We start from the raw sequence: 24204 nt of genomic DNA on the forward strand, positions 1-24204 counted from the left end.
CCCCTCTTGCGAGCATCCTTCATTGCATATTCCAAGTTGGCACCGCCGCCGCCATCTCCAACTTCACGAGGTGTCCGCCGAGATCCGGATTTGAATCCCGCTCATCCATCACAGCCGGCGCTCAGGCTGCCGTCGCTTGTCAGCGCCACAACCGCCCGGATGACAAATATCTTGGTCGGGATCGGTCCGAGCAGGGGCCGGAATCATAAATCTCCCCGTCTGCCGTCGTAATTCATTTAGCGCGGCTCGTAATGACACATCGATCCATTAATGCCGAATTAATGGCATCCTACTCATTGCGTCTGGAGCGCTTAATTAACGGAAATGTCAAGTGTCTGCATAAAAGCGGACGGAAGTCTCCGATAATGTCCTCTCCTCGTGACCCCCCCCCCCCAACCCCTGCTCTTTCTACCACTGTGCTTTTTTTCACCCCGTCGTCATGTCCCTTTTAACGGCGTCTGGTGAATGACTGACGACCACAACGTTCAACTTGAAATGAGTCACACGTCTTCTGGTGAGACCAATTACGGTCCTTGTCAAGGAATTGTGCGGACCGGTCATTTAAGTCTCCCTATTGGAGTGTCAGCTTAGTTTTAATTTTAGATACAGGTCTCTAAAGCAAAAAAAAAAATACAAATATTCTCTGAGCTTGTTTCAAGGGTTTGTTATCATCAATAAATAGCTGTCAGTGTGCCAGCGCCGATTTGCAGGAGGCCCGTTTTTCCAGGCGGACAAATAAAAAGCCGTGTCTGTTCTCTGTTGATTCTGCAAACAGATCAGCGGAAGGAGGAAGAAAACAAAGAAAAAAATCGGACACTTTTTTTTAAATGCAAACACGGCCGTCTCGAGCGGCTGCTTCGTCACCGGATGCTCTTTAATTCCAAATGCGGAATGTGCTCGGAATGGCAAAACCAAACATTTTATGCATCTCGAGGGGGAAGTAAAGTTGTGCCGAGGCATCTATCCGCCGCCGCATACTGCAGCCCACCCAAGTAGAAGAACATCACGGGTCGGTAGAAAACCTCAAGGGGGTTTTCATTGAATTTGAGTTCCGATCGATGGTGCGCCACTGACAATCATCTCCTGCAGACTTGGGAATTACTTGACCAGTCAGAAGGAAGACGTGCTTTTTCCGCTTTGGGCTCCATTTTCTCTCGCCAGGTGCCGTGACAGAAATGTTGTTCAAAATGGTACTCTTCTTAATGCGTGTACTTCCGTCTCGTCTACATAGAGAGCGAAGAATTCGGGCCCGTTTTCATCCAGGAGCCCGACGACGTGATTTTCCCATTGGACGGCGGCGGCGGTGACAACAAAGTGATGCTGCACTGCGAGGCGCGAGGGAACCCGCCGCCGGCGTACAGGTCATCGCAATTTTTGGCCTCCTTGTCAGAAGGCACGCTGCGAATCCCAACTTGTGCTTTCACCCGCAGCTGGTACGTCAACGGCACGCAAGTGGACACCGGGGCGGATTTGCGCTACAGGCTGGCCGAGGGCAACTTGATCATCGCCAACGCTAGCAAGAAAGCCGACTTCGGGATGTACCAGTGCCGCGCCCGGAACAACTTTGGCACCGTTCTGAGTCGGGATGCTCATCTACAATTTGCATGTGAGTAAAAAAAAAAAACAAAGAGTCTGTTTTTACGAGCAAAGACCATAACGACCTCATTGGTGAGCCTGGAGGGGTGTGTTGGACTTGCGGGAGGAGAGAGCGAAGAAACAAATGGCTCAATTAGCCTGGAACTATGTGCACAGAGGGGAAAGAAAGAAGAGGAGGCAAGTGAGGTCTTTTCTTAAAAAGCCATTTCTTCTTCAGGCCAAAAGAGCATTTGGCGCTTTCATTGGACCAAATAGCTTTTAGTGCACTTTGCAGAAATGTGGCAATCACGTTTGGGTCATATTCTGGAATACGTGCAAAGAACTTTACTGACATTCTTTTCCTTTTATGTGGGGACGGACTATTTGTACAAGAACTTGTTATAAAGTTGCGTTTTCACAGTGAAAGGCAACATTTGATGAGCGCTCCCTGTTTTTTGTCAGAGCGTTTGCCAAAATTCCAGACTCCATAACTTCCGCTAACAACCCAGGCTAAATCTGGCTCCTCCCAAGACATACAAAGATCTTCTTACCATCTGAGTTGTATTCTTTAAGCTCCTCTCCCCAAATATCTCTATTTTTCACAAATTCAGCAGCCAATGTAGCAAAGTACACTTTCCAATTCTTCGGCAGTGGAAGAGAAGCGTGACCTTCTCAGAAGGAACGCCTCACCTGCTCCACGCGGGTTACGGCGGGTCGAGTCTAGCTAGCAGAATTTTTGCTGGGTCAGGTAAAGGCTGCGCGGCACCTCTCAAGTGACGGCTCACCGGCCAAGCGGCAGCCGGAGGGGCCGGGAACGCTTCAGTCACGCTGCCTGCAAAAAGATGTTCTGCTCTCAGCCCTTTTTTTTTTTTTTTTTTGGTCAGAGCTCCCAGTCGCACTTGGGCTGCTATGAAGGCACTCAACTCAGCCCCAGCTTTCCTCCGTCTGCGTATCGAGGCCGTATGTTTGTTTTAAACACCTTCGAGTGAATCGAAAGATTACTTACTATATGTCAATGGTGCCAGACTGGTCTGTTTTTTTTTTTTTTGAAAATGACAAGTGGTGATTAGCTCGGAGCCGTGGGAGTTGCAATCCACTCAGGAATGCGGCTATCAGTCAGAAACGACCGCTTACGTTAATGCTTTCTGATTGAACCCCGCCGAACCTAATTAGCATCAAGCACCTGCTGCTATTTGCCGCCAGTTGCGTCACGGCCATTTTAAACATTCATGCGGACATATGTTGACTTGTAATGTCGGACGAGTTCTTAACGACCGCGCCATGGTTGCTGCATTATTGAAAAAAAAAAGAAAAAGTCATGAATATTGATTGGTTCATAACTCGTTTGCAGATGCCCCCATCGCCTTCTGCAAACTAGTTCTGAAAATGGATCGAGAGGGATTTGGTTTTTTTTTCATACGTGTCACACAGTGGAGGAACTGGAACACGTGGATTGCTTCTTTTTCCACCGTCACCAGTGATTATTGATCATCGATTAATCGAATAATTTCTTGTCTTCGCCAGCGTTTTTGAAACTGATAATTGCGTCGGGGCTTCGGCTTCAACTCTCAATCTGCTTCCATGACAAATTGCTGAAATCAAAGAAAATCTACCGTCGAGGGGCTAAAATCCGATGATTTGGGCCGTTTTAATGGTTCTAAACGATTAATCGATATTAAAGTAATTTTTGACGAATTTTAATTTTGACACCCTTAATTTCTTCTTCAAACCGCCGATGCTTCCACTTTGCTGCAACTCGGTTTTCCCGCTGCTCGTAATACGTTGTAGTGAAATGACGATCGTGCGTTTTTCACTGTGCATTATCGAAGTGTAAAACCCAATCGTGGAAAACGTTTGTTTCATATGCAAATGTAGCGCCGGTCATTAAGGCTACTTCCACTGCGTCTTTATGCCAGGTAACACAGACCGGCTTTTGCCGAGGCCCGAATAACAAAAAATGCATCGCCCGCAGATGTTTTCCCATTGCAGTGATTGGATATTCCGAGCTACAATGCTTCTGCTTCTGACGGCCGCGTTATCGTGCTCTGCCAGTGGGAGACCCGCTCCCATTCAGGTCCATTCCATATTCATTAAATTAGGACCGGACCGACTCCACAGCATGTGGGCTATTTATAGCGGCGTGCATCCCATCTGGTCTTGCAAGTGCAGCAGTTGTGTTGTAGCCTTGTAATTACCGCGCTTGTATATTATCGTATACTGTTGATCACGCCCCTGACGCGCTCTAACCTTTACGATCGGAAGACGACCTCATTCCGGTCATATCGCCACCTTCTTAGTTCATTAAAGACCCGTTGAGCAATAAACGGGGATTTATGCGTGGCTTTCCGAGACGAGCAGAGTTGACAGCCCCTCGTCTATCAAGCGCGACGACGGCGACGGGTCGTTAGCGCCTCCGATCGATACTCGTCGCGCGGAGCAAATGAGGCTGATTACGGGGGATCAAGCGTCTCTAGGTCGGAGACGGCAAGCGGCCAGATGAGCGCCGAGAAGCCACACGCGGAGTTTAGTCCGACGCTGGGAAATCAACGGGAGGTAAAGAGGCTCGCATCAGCGGCGAGAGAGGAGAAGGCCTTCCGTCGCTTGATTGAAGCTTGGCGGCGCCGCAAGGGCAAGCTCGTGTCATCGCCGCACCGATGACATCTTTGTGTCCTTTATCGTTTGTGGGTGTGCTTTCTGCAACATTACACTGTACGGTTGAAAGATGATTCTGAACCTTTTATCCAAGTTTGACATGGAGAATCTCATCGCACACCATTAAACAAACACAATTGTTCTGTCTGTCACGGGCGTAGACAGATGAACAAATATTTTTAGTAAATAAATCGTTTTTAGGTTTGCGCTGGTGGCCGGTGGTGATTTTTTTAATACTCTATTCCTAGTAAATCACAATACCCAAGAATTTTGTGATTACACAATCCAATAACGACGGCTGCTGCGACCCCGGACAGATGGACGGACACTCGTTAATGACGCTCTTTGTTTGTGTGTTGCAGACATCGGAGAGTTTAGCGCAAAAACCAGGGGCGCCGTCTCGGTGCGTGAAGGCCAAGGTGTGGTGCTCATGTGCACGCCGCCGCCGCATTCTCCAGGTAAGAGAGTCGCTTGATTTACTGGAACTTGGCCTCGGCCGTCATTTAACACTACAAATATTGAACAAAAAACTACCAGCGGGGGTACTTTAGTTTCATTCCAGTTTTGGAGGGGATGAGGTCCTCTTTTCCCCACGGCTCAGCTTCCCTCGCTATCCGAGCATGCGGCAGAACCCGGCATCCCGGGGAGGCAATTTGCAGGATCATTAGCAACGAAAGGCAACATCGCTCGGTGTGTAAAAGCATATCTGGCCCGACCCGTCCTCTAATGCACGCTCTTGTCAGTGAGAGTGACTCACTCAGATACGTCGGTCCAGTGGGAGTGCTTGCAGAGTACTCTTCAGCCCCCGTTTGCACTTCCAGAAGCCATTTTTTTTTTGACACCATCCAGCGAGGCTTACCGAATAATGACGTTCTCTAAAAAGGTGTCGCCAAAGGTTTTTTTTTGGCACCGCACTTTCATGTAAAGCAATATTTTCTGCGCAACACATCCTGTTAAGCGTCAGACCTTCAAAATAAAAGTATAATGTTACATATAATATTTTGTATTATATATAATATCTATCATATAAGATTATGTATAATATTTTTTTATAATTTATAAATACATTTTATTTGGCTCATTTTTCTATCTTTCAGACCGAGCTGACCGCTAGAATATTTTTTGTTCAACATCTCTCGGTTAGAGCTGCTACCAAGCGGCTCACCGAGCGGCGCGCTTTGTCAATGCACCATTCGAGCCTTTTCTATGAACGGAGCTGTTTCTTTTGAGAGCGGTCAGAGCATAACAACAGCAGACGGCAGCGGCAGGACGTCCTCAGTGATTTTTCTGTCCAGCCGGATTGGTTACAGACACGTGGCTCATATCACATTAGATGGATCAATGCAGATTTGATTTTGCCACTACTACTAATTCAAGTGAGCAAACCACAAAGGATCTCAGCCCGTGTAAACAAACCATTGCCCGTTCTATTGGATGTAAAGCTTGCATGTCTGGTATGGTGGCAAAAAAAAGCCTTCAATTAGGTCAGCTCGGCAGATTTACGGCGATATTGATCAGAGACGATGGCAAATGACCTTGCATTATGGTGGCGACGAGACTTTTATTGCACTTTCAGCAGGAAGATTTACTAACCAAGCAGAAATAAGTGCGCACGCGCGTGGGAGAGGTGGTGTGCACGTGTGTAAACCGACGGGCTAATCCCTCCCTCCATCCCTTTATCAAATAGTCCCTTTAGCCGATTAAAACGCCACCTTGTTAAGCTTCAAGCATCGAATTGAGTTCAAGTGTCTCCAGATGCGATCGACGCTGACACGGCACTTTATTAATTTTGAAATATGTTTCGCTTTGAATCGCCGACGCGCACCTCTCGCTCTCTAGTGGTGAGCCATAACGCATCCAAATGGCTGACTTTTGTTTTCTCGCCCTTTTAAGTCTATTTAAGTGTATTTGATTATGATTTCAAGTAAATAAATTCACAGCACAGGCAGTTTTTTAAAGAACATTTTGAATGTAAAAAAATAATCACCAATGCAAACATGGCCGCAACAAAACCTGAATTTGTATGTTGCCATTTCCACAGAGTTATAATCCAACTCTTGATTATACCAGATAAGCCGAGTTTTTATTCGACTATCCCCTGGAAAAGCTTTGCGATGTATTACAAGTCCGTCTTATCTCATATAGAAAGTTCGAGAGCACTGTTGGTTTCGGTAAACGTTCAAGCGTTCACATTCCCCGTAGGTGCGATGCTCCTGTAAACGTTTCTGATATTGTTGTTTGCACTTCCTTCTTTGCGAGTTTGAGAGCATTTTTGATAACTAATACTCGACCAAGTGAGTAATTGGACATTTTGGGGTATTCCCGGCGGGCCGGGCTGCAATTCACCCTGCTGAGCTGCTACTCTGTATTTCAAAATAAATGGGCCTGTGGCTATTGTGTGGCAGAGATCATCTACAGTTGGGTGTTCAACGAGTTCCCGTCCTTCGTGGCCGAGGACAGCCGCCGCTTCATCTCGCAGATGACGGGCAACCTTTACGTGTCCAAGGTGCAGCCTTCGGACGTGGGCAGCTACATCTGCCTGCTCAAGAACACGGCCACCAATGCCCGCGTGCTCAGCCCGCCCACGCCGCTCACGCTCAGGACAGACGGTGAGACCTTTGATCGTCGATATTATGACAGAAATAAATGCAATTAAAAATATCTCAAATAAAAATGTAAAATAAAATAAAAATGTCGAAATAAATACCTTTACAAAAATAAATACAGCTCGCTATAATGTGAATTACACATACAAAAATAGCATCTGTAATAAACACAAAAGTACATTTGTTCTGGACAGAAATGTCACTATTTTATCCAACTTCATCCAATTATTTTTGATACAGACCTCGGGAATACGTGGCTCTAAAATAACGCCCCCTCCAGGGGCTGAGCCATGCGCGTGTGTTACAATCCACCTGTGGGCTCCTGAAGCCTCGCATCCTCGTCCATCACGCCTCCTCACGGGAGCCCGTCGAGGCTTTGCGGCGGTCCCCAGGTGATGGAGGTAAAGGGCCTTCATGCCTGGGAAGCACACGACGACGTCGGCTCGCATCTTCATTACATTGCGACATTATTAAATCATGACATTATTGGATAGCCTCCAGGAAAAAAAAAGTTGAATACTTTAACCTTTTCCAAAATGATTTGCTGAGGCTTAGCTGAATCTTAGCTGCGACACCTGCAGATGCATAACTCCGCCAATATGTTTGCAGTCAGTCGGCCGCTTTCTGATCCATGTTTTAAATGACAACAAATTCAAAAATCAACCAAACGCGACAAATCCATTTATGAGCAAACATGACAGAGTCTAGATTTCCAAATGAAAGTCCGTCATGCCAAAGCAAGCCCCACACCACCACCTCGAGCGAGCCCAAATCACATCCCCCGCCCCCGCCCCCACCCCCCTCGGTGGCCTCATGCAGCCCTCTGCCATATTGCGCGTCCCAATTTTAAAATGGGGAAAATTGCTTTGGCACACCTCACGACAGACGGGTCCAAATGCTGGCGCGTCGGTCACGGGTGGCGACCAATCGCACGGCGCAATCTGTGTCTCGCTAAAAGTGATTACACAGTCTACGCTCCGAAACTGCTGTTTGTGTGTTGTGTCGTGTGTGTGTGTGCAGCCCACTGTTGTCAGCCGTAACCAAGGCTCTTAATCAAAACAAGCATCTGGGCTCTATTACGGCCCGCTGGACGCCATTGATCGTCAGCTCGCATGCCATCTCCGGCAGGGTGTGCCGACAGATCTTATCTTTGCAGCACCTGAACGTAAAAAAAAAACAAAAAATTTGGTCAAGGGAGAAGTATTGATTGAATAAACGACAGATTCTGAAACGTAGTCCTGTCAATTCTGTACCCATTTTGACAAAGCACAGTGTAATCAAAAGTTAGCTTGACTTTCATGCTATCGAAACAACCCGTTGGACAAAGACGAATGCGCCTATTCTTTATCCTCGACGTAAAATTGATTGCAGGCTACTGAGTCATTTAGAGGAGTTGCGAAACGGTCATACCTGAATTGTCGTGTCATACCTGAATTTAACTGAACAGCGCAAGTGCTATCGACACTATTAGGTAATATTCATGTCATGTCTTTTCATATTTTTTTTTGATTGACAGTCGAACAAAGCAACAGAGGAGAAAAAAGCATTTCGACCTTGCCCAATCTGACCGCAGACGTTAAGCGCCCTCGCAATGACGGCTGATAATGCTCTCGCCTCACACGTGCTTCTCACATTATTTCTTTGATTCCCATCAAGGCTGAGGCCCGCAGATTGAATTTATATATATATGATAGAGGCAAGAAATGAAACATTGCAAATGTATTACTTTGAGACCATGATTGCGCATGTAGAATGAAATGAGTACTTATACAGAAAATTGTGTGTGTGTGTGGGGGGGGGGGGAGTTGCCGCACCGTAGGGATGGGCTAGTACCGATACCAGGTATCAGTATCAATCCAATACCAGTCTTATTTTGCATAACACAGACACCAATATATTAGGTTAACAAAACCTGACGTCTAGTAAGTCCTCCTAGGCAATAGGTGGCGGCGTACTTTGGCAGTTTTACACATCAGTGAATTATCGTTTGTGTTCGAAAGAAGACTTAGTTCACATTTTTTTTGTCATTGTGTTAAACGAAATGAGAGGTATCGGTACTAGGTATCGGTATGAGTAAATACTGGTAGAGTTTATCCAAATGAGCTGGAAGCCGTACGGGGTGACATGATCGCCAATGGATATTAATGGCCGTCTTAAGCGCTTGGCAAATAAACAAAAGGACGCCCGGTCCTTCCTCGAGTGCGAGTGGAGGAGGCGTGCCATTCGTCATGTCGCCACTTAGGGGACTGATAGCACCTTATCGGCCGGCAATGCGGATTGTCGAGCAGATTGGTTATCCCGGCCTTGTGTTAGTACATCATCTTAATGGCGCCTTCCTCGGCTACCGTTTAACACGACTAACTCAGGCCGGCGTTAATGCGCTACACCTCTGCGAAAATATCCAACGCACGTGCCAAGGTCGATTACCCTTCTCAAAACAAAGCACCAAGAGCAAAAAGGACGTTGTGGAGATAAAGTGGAAAGTGCAATTATCCTCTTGGATGTTAGAACCAGGCCACGTTTAATAAAGTGTGATCAGTAGAAATGGATGGTTGAAAGAAAAGACAGCCATCTTTTGACTCGATACATTTATTGTACAGATATTTTCAGCTAAAATCCCCAAATGAAACTGAGCTTCGTCCCTGACGCCGTCCATTATGCCATACAGCTGACGTTAGCTAGCATGCTAGCTGTCGACTTCTGACTCAACGACAACCCAAACGGACATTTTAAGCGCTTACCTGTGAGAAAATAACATCCACAAACCAGATTGATGAAAAATTTGGAGTGACCCAGATGCTTAATATTTACAAACGTTATGAAGTGCACAAGCAGCACTATAAAATCTTTCGGGATTCGGAATTCAGCCATGATCTTAATCCCCGCGCTTTTTCTTCCTTAACCTTTTCCAGGTATCATGGGCGAATACGAGCCCAAAATTGAGGTGCACTTCCCCACCTCGGTGTTGGCTGCCAGAGGCGTCACCGTCAGACTGGAGTGCTTCGCGCTCGGCAAGTAAGTAAACAAGGACATATTGCGCAAATAAACGCTGGGTATTTGCCGTGGCGGCTGATAATAAAATCTGATTTTTAACAAAGAGCCGCACAGCTCATCACAGCTCGGTTAATGCTCCCTGTCTTTTTCCTGTCCTCTTAAAACGTCTTTTTTCCATTACATGACTTCTTCAGGCGGGATGTTAAGAGAGTGGGTGTGTGTGTTAGATGTATCCACCCTTAGGGATAAGGCTTAATGTATATGTGTGTGTGTGTGTGTGTGTGTGTGTGTGCGTGTGTATACAAGCTCTGGGTTGAATGAATGAACGGAGCGGGACAAGGTTATATCGGCACGGAAAATAAATGACATTGTAATAGTCGTCTGCCAGGAGGGGAGAGTCCATAGAGAGTGCACTTAGCACACTTACTAAAGTTAGCATCGCGGGAGCTGTCGGAAACGCTGAAACAGTTCTGGACGCGTTTGCGGGGGCCGGGGGTTGTTGGGTTTCATAACACCAACATTGAGAGGTTTTATGATGCTAACTTGTTCAATCTCGGTGAAAGCTTATCAGGCTCTCAGTCAAATGATGACAAGAAGAAATTGAATAAAAAGATGCGACTTGATCAAAATGTCATTACGAGTATTATCAATAAGTCAAAGTGTAATATTGCAATGATGTTTGAACATTAGATGAAAGAATGTAATATAATAGTCATTTACAATGCAGTAAAACATTGAAATATTAAACGGGGAAAAAAATCTATGAAATCAAATAAAATCAAGTGCTAGTTTTTTGTTATTTTTTGGGGATCTGACCGAAGTTTAAGACAAATATCTGATCTGATGACTGTAAGTTTTTCTGTTAATTTTACAACATTTAAACAAACAAACAAACAAACAAAAAAAAATCTATGAAATCAAATAAAATCAAGTGCTAGTTTTTTGTTATTTTTTGGGGATCTGACCGAAGTTTAAGACTTGGCAAATATCTGATCTGATGACTGTAAGTAAGTTTTTCTGTTAATTTTACAACATTTAAACAAACAAACAAAAAAAAAAAAACATGTCGTGACATATTTTCAATCTTCTCGAGAGAAAAGCGATTTGCTTCTGTGCAAAAATTTGCTTGCATCACACACTCCATTATGTTTATAATTAGTCAGCATGAATTATTCATGGCTGTCTGTCATCCAGTGTCTCTAATCTAAAACAAATCACTGAAAACCTCATCGCCGTTTACCTAGATTCCAATCAGCGTCGCTCATTACGCCAAATTCCTTCCCAAACATCTCAACGATGCGGACTGAAAATTTTACCGACAAAAAAAGCCAAACAGCAGCTGTGCCTGGTTCTCTGCTCGCTAAACTCAATTCCCTTTGATAACTTTCCATCAGAGAGCCATTTCCAGTTAGTTGAGACGGATGATGGTGCTTAGAATGGAATCGGGAATTTGGCGAAGGAGGGCCTTCGGTTTTCTCTGCGCTCATGGTGACCATGATTGGCGCGATGACGTCACGTTCTGTTCAAGAACAAAATTTCGCAATATAAGAAATGCGATCCTCGTTTTGAGCTCCTTGCACATTTTGCTCCAAATTCCAATTTCATCACTTTCAAGTCATGACTAATTTTTTGCGGAGGTGTCAAAAAATTCTCAGTCCATCTGTGTGCTGTGATTGACCGTTGACCAATCAATCCACGGTGCGCAGTCAATCTGGAAAGACTCCCGCCAACTTCCCAACACGAAACGGAATGCATGGACGGATGGATCAAAGTTGAAACGCCGTCTTTTTCATTCCAAGAAAAAAGTGGCGTCGGTTCAAAGACTTTCATCTCCCCGCTTCCTTTCACTTGCGCCCTGAAACGTTTTGGAGAATTTTGCCTAAATTGCCGTATAGCAGCCCACTCGCTTTTTAGTTTAACTGAGCCCGAGGGGAATCAAACTCGACAAATCCTGGCAGATGCTTGTTCAGCCTCGGGAAAGGGGGGGGGGGGGGGGGGGGGGGGGGTTGTAGAATGGCGAGGGCCTTCACGTTGAGCGGGAGTAGCGTGGCTTATTATAACAGCAAGCCGTGCTCTCGAGGCAGACGCTTAATGTGTCTGAGAGACGGATGTTTCTGGAGAAAGAAAAAAAAAAGTAGCGGGTAGACAATACCTACGTGCATCTTAATCAAGTGATTCTTCGTGAGCAGCCCGGCGTGGAGTCAATGCCGACTCTTAATCACCGAGCCGTTTTGAAGGTCGGCCCAGAAATTGCCCCGAATGCTAATTGAGATGTCATCTGCGCTGGGAGGAAATAAAGTCAAGAAAGAAAGCACAGATGCGTTCCTCTTCCACAATATTCGAAACTCTACTCCTTACCTTTTTTTTTTCTCGTCACAGTCCGGTGCCCACAATCACGTGGCGAAAGATCAACGGCAATATTCCGAAAAAGGCCCGACTCCGCAAGTCTCAGGCCGTCTTGGAGATCCCCAACATCCAGCTGGAGGACTCGGGGACGTACGAGTGCAAAGCTGAGAACCCGAGGGGAGGGACGGCTTTCAAGGGACATCTGCAGGTCTATAGTAAGTCTCAAGCATGCTTCTCAGTCTTTGGAAAGAAAATCTACTTCATGTGGAGTCCAAAACTAGAGAGGAGTCGGCTGGTCTCAGCTTTTTTTCAGGCTTGCTGTTTTTATTTGTTTTAGGAGATATTGCCAAGTCAAATTTTGGCTTCAATTAAATATTTTATATAATATACTCCTCCTATACTTTTTTTTTTTTATGTGCTCAGTTTTTGCACTGTAGCGCTCCTCATTTCTGTCAGTCATGTTATGATTTGTATCTCAGGATGGGAGGAGTTCTGTCAGTAATAATCACCTAGCAAACATCAAACCGCTGCCCGTTTTAATTAAATGCGGCCATTATCGTCACCGTGCCAATTGGGCCGAGCACACCTTAATAACATTCTTTGAAGGAAAAGCTGGGCAGTTACCAACATTTTCTTGACTGGTGGCAGGATTTAATTTTAGCTCCAAGCCGAGAAAAGAAACAGTGTCAAGAAAAGTGTAATTATGTTGCTGACTACCGTAGCCAATTAGCCGGCACTTTTCTTTCAGGACGTGCGTGTGCAAACTTTTGTGCTCAAGGGGCGCATCTGATTTTTCAAAAATAGAGGTATAGATCAGGTTATTTGTAGACAAGGTTAAAAAAAGAAGGGAAATTTGGTATGCTGAAATGTTTTTATTTCCCCCTCCAAATGTGTCAGTGACCAACCGCTATGTAAAAAACGTTTGTATTTAAACTTTGCGACAATTCTTAGGGAAAATGCTCGCGTAGGCACGCTGACTTATTTTGCAAGTGATCATAAAGGAAGCGGCCACCCAATTCAAGCCGTGCCACACGCACAAGGCCGACGTAATGAAGTACCGCCGCTTTGGGGCGGGACACACTTCCAAGGTCCTGTGCCGCCGCCGTCGCCGCCGCCTTGATTCAGTTGACAGCACAAGGAGAAAAGAAGCCCCAGCTTGTTGTGGCTAAAAGTAATTTCCTTGAGGTCATCTGATACTATGTTGGGCTTTTATTGTGAATTGGACATTCCTGGCCATAAAGGAGCAATCAGACAACAACATTGGGCCAAACTGAAATTGCACGAAATAGACAACAATGGGAACAGCGGTGCATTCGGGAAACCCCGAATTGCATTAGTGGACATGAAAAGCTGTAAATCTAACGTATTAATCACATCGGGCGCATAAAAAACATCTTATTTGGAGAAACTTTATTGGACACCCAATAAGCAAAAGCCCCTTTGGAATTTTTTTTATCGTTCTTATTATTCTCAATAAATTCATTACCACTTCATAAAACCACAAGCTTACCAAGTTTTGCCATGTCGATATTTTGGAGCATTTTGACTAATCTTTCAAAACCAATCCACCAAAATGAAGAGAGGCCTTTTATCGTTCTTTTGTAGTTTCACCTGAAACATGAAAAAGTTCTCTGCCTAAAATTGAACTGGAAGTCGGTCATCTTGGGACAGTACCAGGGCTCGTTCTTTGATACTCGGGAATTGACTTAAAAACACGAATATGATACATGAAAAAGTTCTCCGGCCTGAAATTGAACAGGCAGTCGGCCATTTTGGGACAGAGCCAGGGCTCGTCCTTTGACAAACTCGTACTCGGGAATTGGCTTAAAAACTCCTAGCTGGATGTGTAATGCAATATTTTAGCGACGACATCTCGTGTGGGCGGAGTTTAAAGTTTGAGCACTTCAAGGATTTCGCTTGAAAGAAAAAGCCACTTGCATCTTTCATTTTCTTTGAATTAATTTGCATTTCTTTCATTTCAAAAGATCAGCCCTCGTCGTTTGTGCATTATTAACATAACTGAGAAAAAAGTTTAATAGAAAAAAAAAAGACCTTAAAAGATTAAACTAAAAGAAGGAACGGGCGGGCCGGCGCTGGTTACTCGGTTCTCGGTGGCTGATTAATATTCTCGCTCCCACGCAAGGCGAACGATCCGACTCCAACGAAAGGTCCTTGTAAATTTTATAATCTCATGAATATACGTTCACGTATTGAAAAATGGATTGAGTAGATAGACAGAGACTTCCAGATGAAAAGGAGGGCGCCAAAAGCGCACATTTCTTGCAAGTGACGCTGTAAGCGTTGGAAAAATCCTACAAGATCCAAACGTTACTGCAAAAACATCAACATGCACTCCTAGTGGATACAACAATCTGCCTTTTGAGTTTCAATATCGGATCTGATTGAGGCTAACTAAGCTCAAAGCTAGCAAAATGTCACATTAGGGATGTTTCAGTGATGATTTGATTTTTTTTTCCTTTTTCTTCCTTCTTTCTCTTCCAGCACTGCCGCAGTGGGTGCGGATGATTAATGACTCTCAGCTGGATAGTGGCGAGAAGCTCCATTGGGAGTGCAAGGCCACGGGGAGGCCCCGGCCTACCTATCGTTGGTTGCGCAACGGTTTGCCCTTGACGTCGCAGGTACAAGCACCTCTCCGCTTCTTATTTTTGCCAAAAGAACCGTGTCGCCATGAATCATCATCAAGCGGCCATTCTCTTTGCGTTCAAGGGTCGAGTGGAGATCGTGAACGGCGAGCTCTCTATTCACAAGCTGCAGCCCGTGGACTCGGGAATGTACCAGTGTGTGGCGGAAAATAAGTACGGCGCCATTTACTCCAATGCCGAACTCAAGATTTTAGGTACACGCTTTTTTTTTTTTTTTTGCTCTATAACACCTTTTAAGTTTTTTGATCATGACATCAGGCTGAGAAGGTCCTTCAGTGGAGTTTAGTCATGTGACATTTGCCAGCTAAGCCGTGATTGGTTGTGAGCCCCGAGTAACCGTGATGTCATTTTCAGTGGAAGTCCAAGTTGCAAAATGGCCGCCACAAACATATTAATCCGAATACGGTGAGGATTATTGTCAAGAAAGTTTTTGAGTTGACTTTTAAATACACAAGTCGAATGAGTCATTGGACTTCGGCGACTCGTAGCCGGAGATGGAAGACGATTTGGATCCAGCGAGACACGGTTAGGCTGGCCGCCCTCTGCGCTCGCTGTGTGTTGCTGCGCCATTTTCTCCTTGTCATCTTGTATAGTGGAACGCAGCTGGTGACACCCATTCCCCTTTTCGTGCTCCCCCGAGGGAGGCTTTGATTTACTGTCAGTGTGGCATGCCCTTTTTGAAGGGGAATCGCTGGCATTTGGGACAATCAAAAGCACCTTTTTGTTCTCGCTTTTTTTTTTCCTCGACTCCCTAAACAGGGTACAGACGCTGGCAACTGTGTCACACTATCCAGAAGATGTTAATGAAACTTTAACAAGACCTGACGAGGATGGATGGAATTTCTAATCCGGTGACGCCCCCACGCAAAAACTCGAGCGGCTAAAAAACAGTCGGCGGATGAACGATCACTGGAGGCCGGCTGTTGCTCGGCGCCGTGGGCCGCGTCAGCCCATTGCTGACAAGTGGTGGGCGACGCCACCGGCAGTGGGTCGCGCTCCGACTCTGATGAAAGCGCACAGACGTCAGGGCTGGCAAGCGGGCGTCCGCCGCTACGGCCCGGAAGACGGGAGGGTGGCATGGAACCGGTCGGCCGGGACAGCCCGCAGCTACGGCCGCGATTGGATTGTCATTGTGTGTAATGTCACTTGGGAAGTGTCACTCAGCATTTGAATAATGCTGGCTGACAAAGCCTCGCAGCCTGGACGTGGCCTTGATGTGTTGTAATACACATGATGAGGATGATGATGAAGATGCTGCCCCATTTCACAATTACGCCTTCATTTCCAGTCTTGTGTACATAACAGGGTTGGAATAGCTTTTTTTTTTTTGGGATTTTTCATAATTTCTGATATTATTTTGTTTTTATTTCATGTTGCCTTTTTTTTTTAATTCATTTGATTTTAACTTTTTTATTAGTTTTAGTAAAAAAAAAAAGAAATAAAAGTAAATATGATGTAAGTAAAATGACTTTGCTGAAACGACTGTTTGACAAAACCACGTCACTGCTTGCTGCCTCACAGCGTCGGCGCCCGTCTTTGTGCCCAATCCGGTGCGAGTCGTCGCCACGCTGGGCAAGGACGCGTCCATCGAGTGCAAACCTCGGGCCTCGCCCAAGCCGCGGATCACGTGGAGGCGAGCCGATCGGAGGATACAGCCCACCAAAAGGTAGGCGGGAATTACTAATGAGGCCCCTCTTTTAAAAAAACCGACTCCACTGTTATAAAATGTAGTTTTGGAATGGTTTTATTGGGCTGTAATTTCAATTCATTTCAAAAGGGAAATATTGATTTGTAACAATTTGACGTACACTGCACATGCGTGGCTCCACCGACCGATAATTGTTTACTGACTGTTTTAGTAGCCACATCTGAAAGTTCCAAACTTGCATGTTTAAAAGCATCAAAGTTGATTTTAATTTCCCTGGGTTAAAATATTCATAAAGTCGAGAAAAGTTTGCCTCTCTCCATATTTTCACTTCGTTATTTTTTAAAGCGTTCCCCCCACGGCAAGGGCCTTAGGAAGCGTGCCGGTTTTATTAGTGTGACTGAAATGAAGTGTCAGTGTGAAACAAAACACTGCTGTTGCTACTTCAGAGACTCCCCCCCTCCCCCGCGGAGCCCACTATTGCATTCGGAGGTCTCGTGCACGTTGAGGCGTGGTCCTTTCACCGGGAGCATCCGTCGGGCTCCGTCAATCAAAGTGAGCTACGTTGTGAAAATTGTGTACCCGTCAGCATCGGGACTTTTTCCGCCCCGGCTTGATGATCAGAATCCTTCGGAGTGTCGCTGCTCACGTGTCAAAAGTTCGTTTGATGCGGTCATTTGAACAGAAACATGTCGTCTCTAAAATAGTCCGAAGAGGGAATCGAGCTGTTGTTTGAACTCGCCGCCGCTGCAGAAGATTGCCTTTTTGGCTTTGCGGAGTCTGCGAGCCTATAAAATGATGATTAATGACTCAGGCTCGCCTGAACCCGATAAAGCCTCGGAGGCATTTGTCAAAGCTGCAAATCTATTTTTCTGTGGCAGCCGCGGGAAAAGTTGTACCTGCGATCGGGCTCTTATCTGACCCGAGATAAAGTCAAGTGTTCTGGGAGAAGAAAACTCTTCTGAATTGTACCTCTGAAGCAGACTTTGCCAACTTCTTTCAGCTCGAGGCACGCATCACAAACAACCAATCACAGGTCACCGGTTTTCTGAAGCTGAGCCGTGATTGGTTGTACTCGTGTGGTACATGGAACATTTTATTGTAAAGAAAATGAAGGGGGGTTGACGTCCTCTTTAAGTTTTTGGCCTACATAATACAAATACGTTCAAAAATGAAGTAAACTCAAAAGTTTGCCAGTTGTTGCCGACCCAGAACGGCTCCTTTGCGACCCCGTCACTCTGCTGCGACGAAATCAATAGGCAGCGCTTTAAAAAGGTCAGTCCTGATCCAGCGTGTGATAAAGGTGATTCCTATCTGGAAACAAAAGCGGCCGTTCAGGTGTTGACCCGACCCGACTGCGGCAACGATTTTGTGACATTGGCCTTTGTAGAGCGGCGAGGTTTACGGGCGGCGAGGCCATCGTTCTTTTTCAGGGTGAATCGAAAAGGCCCGCCCGCGTTTATCTGTCATTGACAGCTGTCCCGACTTAATGAAGGTGCGTAATTAACATGGATTTCCGCTAATGTTCAAGCTTTTTGTTGCCTAAACACAAAGTATTAATCCTTTTTTTTTTTTTTGTAGACAATGATGGGTATGGTTGTTTTTTTTTCTCCCCGGTAAGAAACGGGTCAATGCAGCTTTTAAATCTTCATCATTCTTGCTGAATGCTATGCCTCCATTTTGTACACCTGGGACAGGTCGGCAGTCAATCACGGGAGAAAACAATATAAACAAAACAACCTTTCAGTCAAATTCACTAAGAAGTCTTTAAGGAGTGTTTCGGAAAGATTTTTTATTTTTTTTTTTCCAAATAGGTCACCTCTAAATTGTGATTGTTTGCTTTAAATATCCTACGCTCAGCTCAATTTGCATGTCCTGAGTAGGCGCCGGTCGCCGTCTTGTCCTCTGTATGTTGACGTCCTTGTGGGGGGGGGCGTGAATTTGCTAATGCCCTGGTTTGAAAAATGTCTCCCTGGCTGCAGATTGCCTCGTGAATTGCGCTTGTCATGATTCGGTCACGCCTTCCCGGCGTCCTCTTTGCCAATTTCAATGAGCTTTGCGCATTATGAAGGGGGGGGGGGGGTTGACATTTAAATACCAAACAATCGTAATTAATTTGAATGGCATCAATGACTCACGAGCCTGAAATAGATGACGAGAAAAATTAATTTTTCCTGCGCTGGCGTGGATGTAATTCACACATACAAGTCATAAAGTCTAAATCTCGAGCCTTCAAGTCCCAAGTTACTGTTTAGCCCAGTTAAAAAAGTCTGTGCTGTCATAAAATATTTTCATAAATTGGCTACTTTGAGTATCTATCCTTAATTTTTATATTTGTTATTTGCGATGCCTTAGCATTAGCTTCTTATTGTGAAACTAGTTAAATTGCGTTCACATCCATCGCACAGCGCTCACAAATAGCAAAATAAAATCCCAAAATGATCCAATTTAAAAAAGAATTTACGCCACCAAATTCTAAATCACACGACCGTAGTCCCCCACTTGTTCTTTCTGCGCCCGTTCTTCAGGAAACATTCGGCGCGTCCTTCAGCGGCTACTTAGGAGTCTCGGCATGCTCACCTGTTTGTTTTTCCCGTCGATTACACTTCGGCGTCTCCCCAGAGGACGCGGCGGTGAAATGCGGGACTCGCTTTTGACAGCTTTTGTTAGGCGGATGCATGAGTGTAACGCTCCGCCGTACGTTGATTTGAAAAAGAACTGCCATGTTTTTGAAAAAGAATCACTCCCCACCCCCCCCGGCCGGAATTGATAGTCAGGCGACGGATGCGCCGCTTTTGTTCTCGACCTCAAAGGCAAAAAGCGGTTGAAGTCAAAGTGTCGTTAACGGATTTTTTTTTTTTTCACCCGCCAACCTCCATGACTAAAACGTTCTGAGCGTCGGCTCTATCTCGAGAAACATCTGCGCTTTAGATTCTCCGGGGAGGCGAGCCAACTCACAGCGTTACCTGCGGGTCAGCCTCATTAACATATTCAAATTGCTCATTGATCTGCACCGAAAGGCTTTCATGTCAATGTTGCGTCACCATCAATAAAGCAAACATGGCGTCCAAAAGTACACGGCCCAAAACGTCCTTTGTTTTAATGTCGCAATCGGATTTACATCCAGTGCACCTCCCCGAGTGTCACCATAGCGATGAGCGACGGGTGTTGTTGCTGTGCGGCAGGCTGATGCTGTTGAGGAACAACACCCTGAGGATCGTCAACGCCAGCCGCGCCGATGAAGGCGACTACGTGTGCCGGGCGGAGAATCAGCTGGGCTGGGCCGAGATGACAGCCACGCTCTGGGTGAAAGGTAAGCGATGCCCCGGCGGGTGGCGGCACGCTCCGTCGAGTTTCGACTCGACCTGACGACTGACGACATCACAGCCGCTCCGTCTGAGGTGACAGTGCAGCAGCTTTGTGCTTGCAGAGGCCATGCGCGTGGAGCTGAGCCCCAACCGGGCGGAGGTGACGGTGGGCGAGAGCGTGGTGCTGAGCTGCAAGGCCACTCACGACACCTCGCTGGACGTCTCCTTCCAGTGGCTGTTCAACCACAAGCCAATCAGCTTCCAGCAGGGCGGCGGCCATTTTGAGTACATCCAGACTGTTCGAGCCAAAGTAAGCAGAAACGTCGCGTTCAAGATAGTGGAAATGTATATTGCCGGGGGGGAAGTTTGAACGTTACCGGAGACTTTCTTCCAACTTGCGCAATACGCGATGTAACTCACTCCCGTCTCTGGTGGCATGAAGGAAATGCAGAAGCCTTGTTTTAAAGTCACATCTGTCCCGACAAGTCATTGTCTCACCATCAAACGACATTGAGCAGCAGCAGCTCGCTCCGTCCCTGTTGGCGGGCGGCGGAGACGCACGCTCTGCACTTTTAATCGGCAGCCGCGAAAGGAGCTCACGTGGCTTTGTAGCCTTCGGCACTTCTTATTTCCCACAGCAAAAAGGAAGAAGGGGGGGTGGGGACAGGTACTAGCGGCTGAATTTAACAGGAAGCCTTTTTTTCCCCAGCTGCTTGAGCTCTAACATGTAAAGGCATGGCACGCTTTCCTTTCAAGCGCATTCCGAATCCTTCTCATGTCTGACTTGTATGTCTTTGCAGCAGTCGTCCACGGTGGATTTGATGATTAGGAGCATTTTGCTGAAGCACGCTGGCAAGTACGGCTGCAGGGCCCAGACCAGCGCCGACACCATCGGCGCCGAAGCCCAACTTCTTGTTCGAGGTGAGCCACTTTCAAGTCGCAAAATCTCTGTTGGCGCTACGGGAAGAATAAAGTTGAAATTATTATTCAAATGATTACATATGGACATGTGACCGCGGGATGACGGTGGCGTTGCTCCAGATCGGTTTTGAAACGGCAGCCTGGCACATTCCGAGCGTCTTCTCATTTGTCAGTGAGCCACTTTTACGGTCACCTTCTAACGGGACACCTTGCTGGCGACACAGCACATTTGCCTTTTCGTCGGAGAGAACGCCAGCTGTTCGCTCCACCTCACCTTTCCCTCGAGTCCTCACGTTTGCCGCCACTAAACAAGACGGAGGTAAACATATGTTGGCTTTTATTGGAACACGGCGACTCCTGACACCTAAAAAAAAAAAACCTACGTTGGAGCATTTCTCTCTCAGATCAGCGCCGATTGTGTTTGCAGTTTAGTCGGCTTTGTTTTTCAGATTTCTGCTTTTCATGCTAATTCGTTTGTCTAATTGCCTTCGTGGAGCAGCTGCAAACTGTTACCGACCGGAACAGAATGTCGTTTGTGACGGCGATGCGTTCTGCAAAATTTTCTGTGACTTGCCTTTGTGCAAGTGGTTGGCACATTTGCCTCGCAGCTCTGAGGTTCTGGGTTCCAGTCCAGTTGTCCAGATGGCGTCTCTTCCACAACCTTAAAATGACGCAACCACTCATCTCATTTCTTCTTCTCTCACTCGCAACCTCGCAGGTCCTCCCGGCCCTCCCGGTGTGGTCATCGTGGAGGAGATCAGCGAGACCAGTGCCACCCTGTCGTGGACCCGCGGCCTGGACAACCACAGTCCGATCAATACCTACCACCTGCAGGCCCGCAGCCCGTTTTCATTAGGATGGCAAACGGTCAAAACGGGTAATTCATACGGAACCTGCCATGCGAGACGAGTGAACGTGAAACCTTTTGACTCCCGAACCAACTCATGAGAAGACATTTTAACAAGTTGAAAAAATAATTGGAGCTTGTATAATGTGCCATGCTTTGTATCTGCGAGTAACCTCTTTGGCCTCAATTAGGAGATAAAGCGTATCGGTGCTTGTTTAGCATACGTGCTGATTTTTTTGTATTTAGGCACCAAAGGCATCAATTAGCATTAAAGCGTAGTCGGCTGTTAATAATTGATGAGAATTAGCTTCATCGTAATGCCGTCGTCCGTCGCGCAACACATGGGTGAGATAACAAGAAGAGCTTTACAAAAGCTGAGCTCCGTGTGGAACTTCGCCGACGATGGACTGAATTGTGCTTTGGAAACAAATGTCAGAAAGCGGGTTGTGAAACTAAAGCTAAATATTTCATGCTTTTCTTTGGTCTTGTTTTGGTTACACTAAACAGTGATGGGAAGTACACATTTTTGTTCTTGTACTCAAGCGGATCGTTCAGTTCGTTCTATTTTTGCTCGTCGCAGACCCGGAACCCGTCACCGGGGACCTGGAGTCGGCCGTGGCCGTAGAACTCAACCCCTGGGTGGAGTACGAGTTCCGAGTCGTCGCCAGCAACGCCATCGGCACGGGAGATCCCAGCGCTCCTTCCCGAGGAGTCCGAACTAAAGAAGCTGGTACCCTTCAACCGCTGCTGCGTAGAAAATAGAAAATCTTTTTTTTCTGTTTTTTTTTAAAAGTTTGCCTTCAAGGTGTGTAATGTGAAAACTTTCTTTTTTATGCTCTTCAGTGCCCTCAGTGGCGCCGACGAATGTGAGTGGCGGGAATGGCCGCAGGCACGAACTGGTCATCTCCTGGGAGGTAAGCGCTGCAACAATTTTATCTTTATTATTATTTCTTTTAAAGCACGGATTTGGGGCTGGAATGTCACCGTGACCACTGTGGCTTTTAAGACAAACGGCTTCAAAGAAACATTTTATTTCCGTCCAACTATTGCTACTCACGTTTTTCAGTCAGTGTGACAAATGTCTTGAGAAATATAATTCAGTCGAGCGGGCCAATCAGGTGGCCACGTTTCAGCCCATTCCACCCGTGCGTTGGGAGCTCCTCGTGAATTCCACAGCCATGAATGTGACTTAATGGGTACGCGCAAGGTGCCGCTGCCGCTGCCGCCGCCGCTGCTAGCCGGGCCATTCATTAGCATTTGTCACTTTGTCTTACCTGGGAATACCTGTCACACATTGGGAGGGTAGAATGGAATTGGGGGGGGGGTTATCAAGCGCACTTGATGGATGTCGCTGCCTCCAAAGCCTCGAAGGAAACGCTTGAACGATTTTGAACGTTTTGCAAAATAATCACAAGCGTTTACACTCCGCCGGGTTTGCTGTCGCGGAGAGTCGATGAGCGATGTCGCGTCCGTCTTGCAAGCGTCAAGAGTGGTCTCTAATTAAAACTCAGAGGAAAGTTTTTTAGTGTGGGGTGGAACCTTGACAAGTGTCTGGGGTTGTTCCGCCTAAAAATGCAGCTAAAATGAAAATAGAATGACACTCAGTGGCGCACAGAGCGGCACCAAGGCCCCGCCCATCCCCGTCCCGATCAGGGACACCATCACACACGCCTTCTGCATGTCAGAATTTTTATATTAAACTTCTTGAATTATTCACAAGTAATGAAAGGGAAGAAGGATATGTATGGATTTAAAAAGTCTACACACCCTCGGTCAAATGCCAAATTTTGTCACCCGATCCATATTCTGCTTCAGCAGTTCGACCGTACCACGCCAGCAAACCCTTTTATAAATGCGGAGGTAACAAAATAGCATTGAGCACGGCGCAATTAAAAGCAAAGACTGTCGAGATCGATTTGAGCGGAATGCAAAGCAGCGTTTTTATTCTAAACAAACACTATCAGGTGTGCGTGCCTGATTTACTGATAGAGTCGGACGAAGTTGCTGCGTCCCTGCGAGGCAAAATCAATAACAAATTAGCTTGGAATAAAAACAATAGTATTAGTATGGACACGCACTCGATATATGCTCGGCCGCTCGCAAACACAAAAGCTGTGACTTTATCCGTGTGTTACTTACAATGAATGTCAATGACAAAAGAGATTATTTTACTGAAAAATCTTCTGCGGGGGGCGGGGTCAAGACAGGGATATTTTTAGTTCTTTTTTGCTAAGAAATCCTGGGAGCCAGAGCAGCGTGCTAAAGCACGATTGTTTTCCGCCAGAGCAGAGGTAGAAGTGATTACTGTAATAAGACGCTCCCGTCCGAGATAAAGAGGATTATCTCATTGGGCCCAGGGGATGCTGAGCCGTGGCGCTATACACGAAATGTAATAAAGACGTTTGAAAAAAAACGAATGACATGTTCTGTATTTAACACCACCGCATCTTGTAGCTTTGAGCATCGAGGCTCACTTTGGTCACAGTTGACAAATGTGCTGACGAGGCGGTCGGTCCCCGCGGCCCACCTGGGACCCGTGATGAAGATGTAGTGAATATGCAATTGGGTGCCAGAAGAAGAAGGTGAAGAAAGCAGCGGGTCGGAACGGCTACGGATGAACCCGTCGATGTGTATTAATGTGTTTGTA

General features: G+C 46.2%; 1 protein-coding gene across 1 annotated transcript in view; it reads left to right on the forward strand.

Moving 5' to 3' along the window:
• Nucleotides 1-24204, forward strand: part of LOC133156087 (contactin-5-like) — a 44879-nt gene that overhangs the window by 14957 nt on the left and 5718 nt on the right. Inside the window, exons 4-18 of the mRNA XM_061281850.1 lie at nucleotides 1232-1361; nucleotides 1431-1606; nucleotides 4590-4685; nucleotides 6633-6836; nucleotides 9746-9848; nucleotides 12207-12388; nucleotides 14676-14812; nucleotides 14901-15030; nucleotides 16358-16502; nucleotides 19667-19794; nucleotides 19912-20099; nucleotides 20590-20710; nucleotides 21429-21587; nucleotides 22138-22287; nucleotides 22401-22471. Coding sequence (XP_061137834.1) covers nucleotides 1232-1361; nucleotides 1431-1606; nucleotides 4590-4685; nucleotides 6633-6836; nucleotides 9746-9848; nucleotides 12207-12388; nucleotides 14676-14812; nucleotides 14901-15030; nucleotides 16358-16502; nucleotides 19667-19794; nucleotides 19912-20099; nucleotides 20590-20710; nucleotides 21429-21587; nucleotides 22138-22287; nucleotides 22401-22471 — 2120 coding nt within the window. The remainder of the gene's footprint in view (nucleotides 1-1231; nucleotides 1362-1430; nucleotides 1607-4589; nucleotides 4686-6632; nucleotides 6837-9745; nucleotides 9849-12206; nucleotides 12389-14675; nucleotides 14813-14900; nucleotides 15031-16357; nucleotides 16503-19666; nucleotides 19795-19911; nucleotides 20100-20589; nucleotides 20711-21428; nucleotides 21588-22137; nucleotides 22288-22400; nucleotides 22472-24204) is intronic.

This window comes from Syngnathus typhle, linkage group LG6 (genome assembly GCF_033458585.1).
Source record: "Syngnathus typhle isolate RoL2023-S1 ecotype Sweden linkage group LG6, RoL_Styp_1.0, whole genome shotgun sequence".
NCBI lineage: Eukaryota > Metazoa > Chordata > Actinopteri > Syngnathiformes > Syngnathidae > Syngnathus > Syngnathus typhle.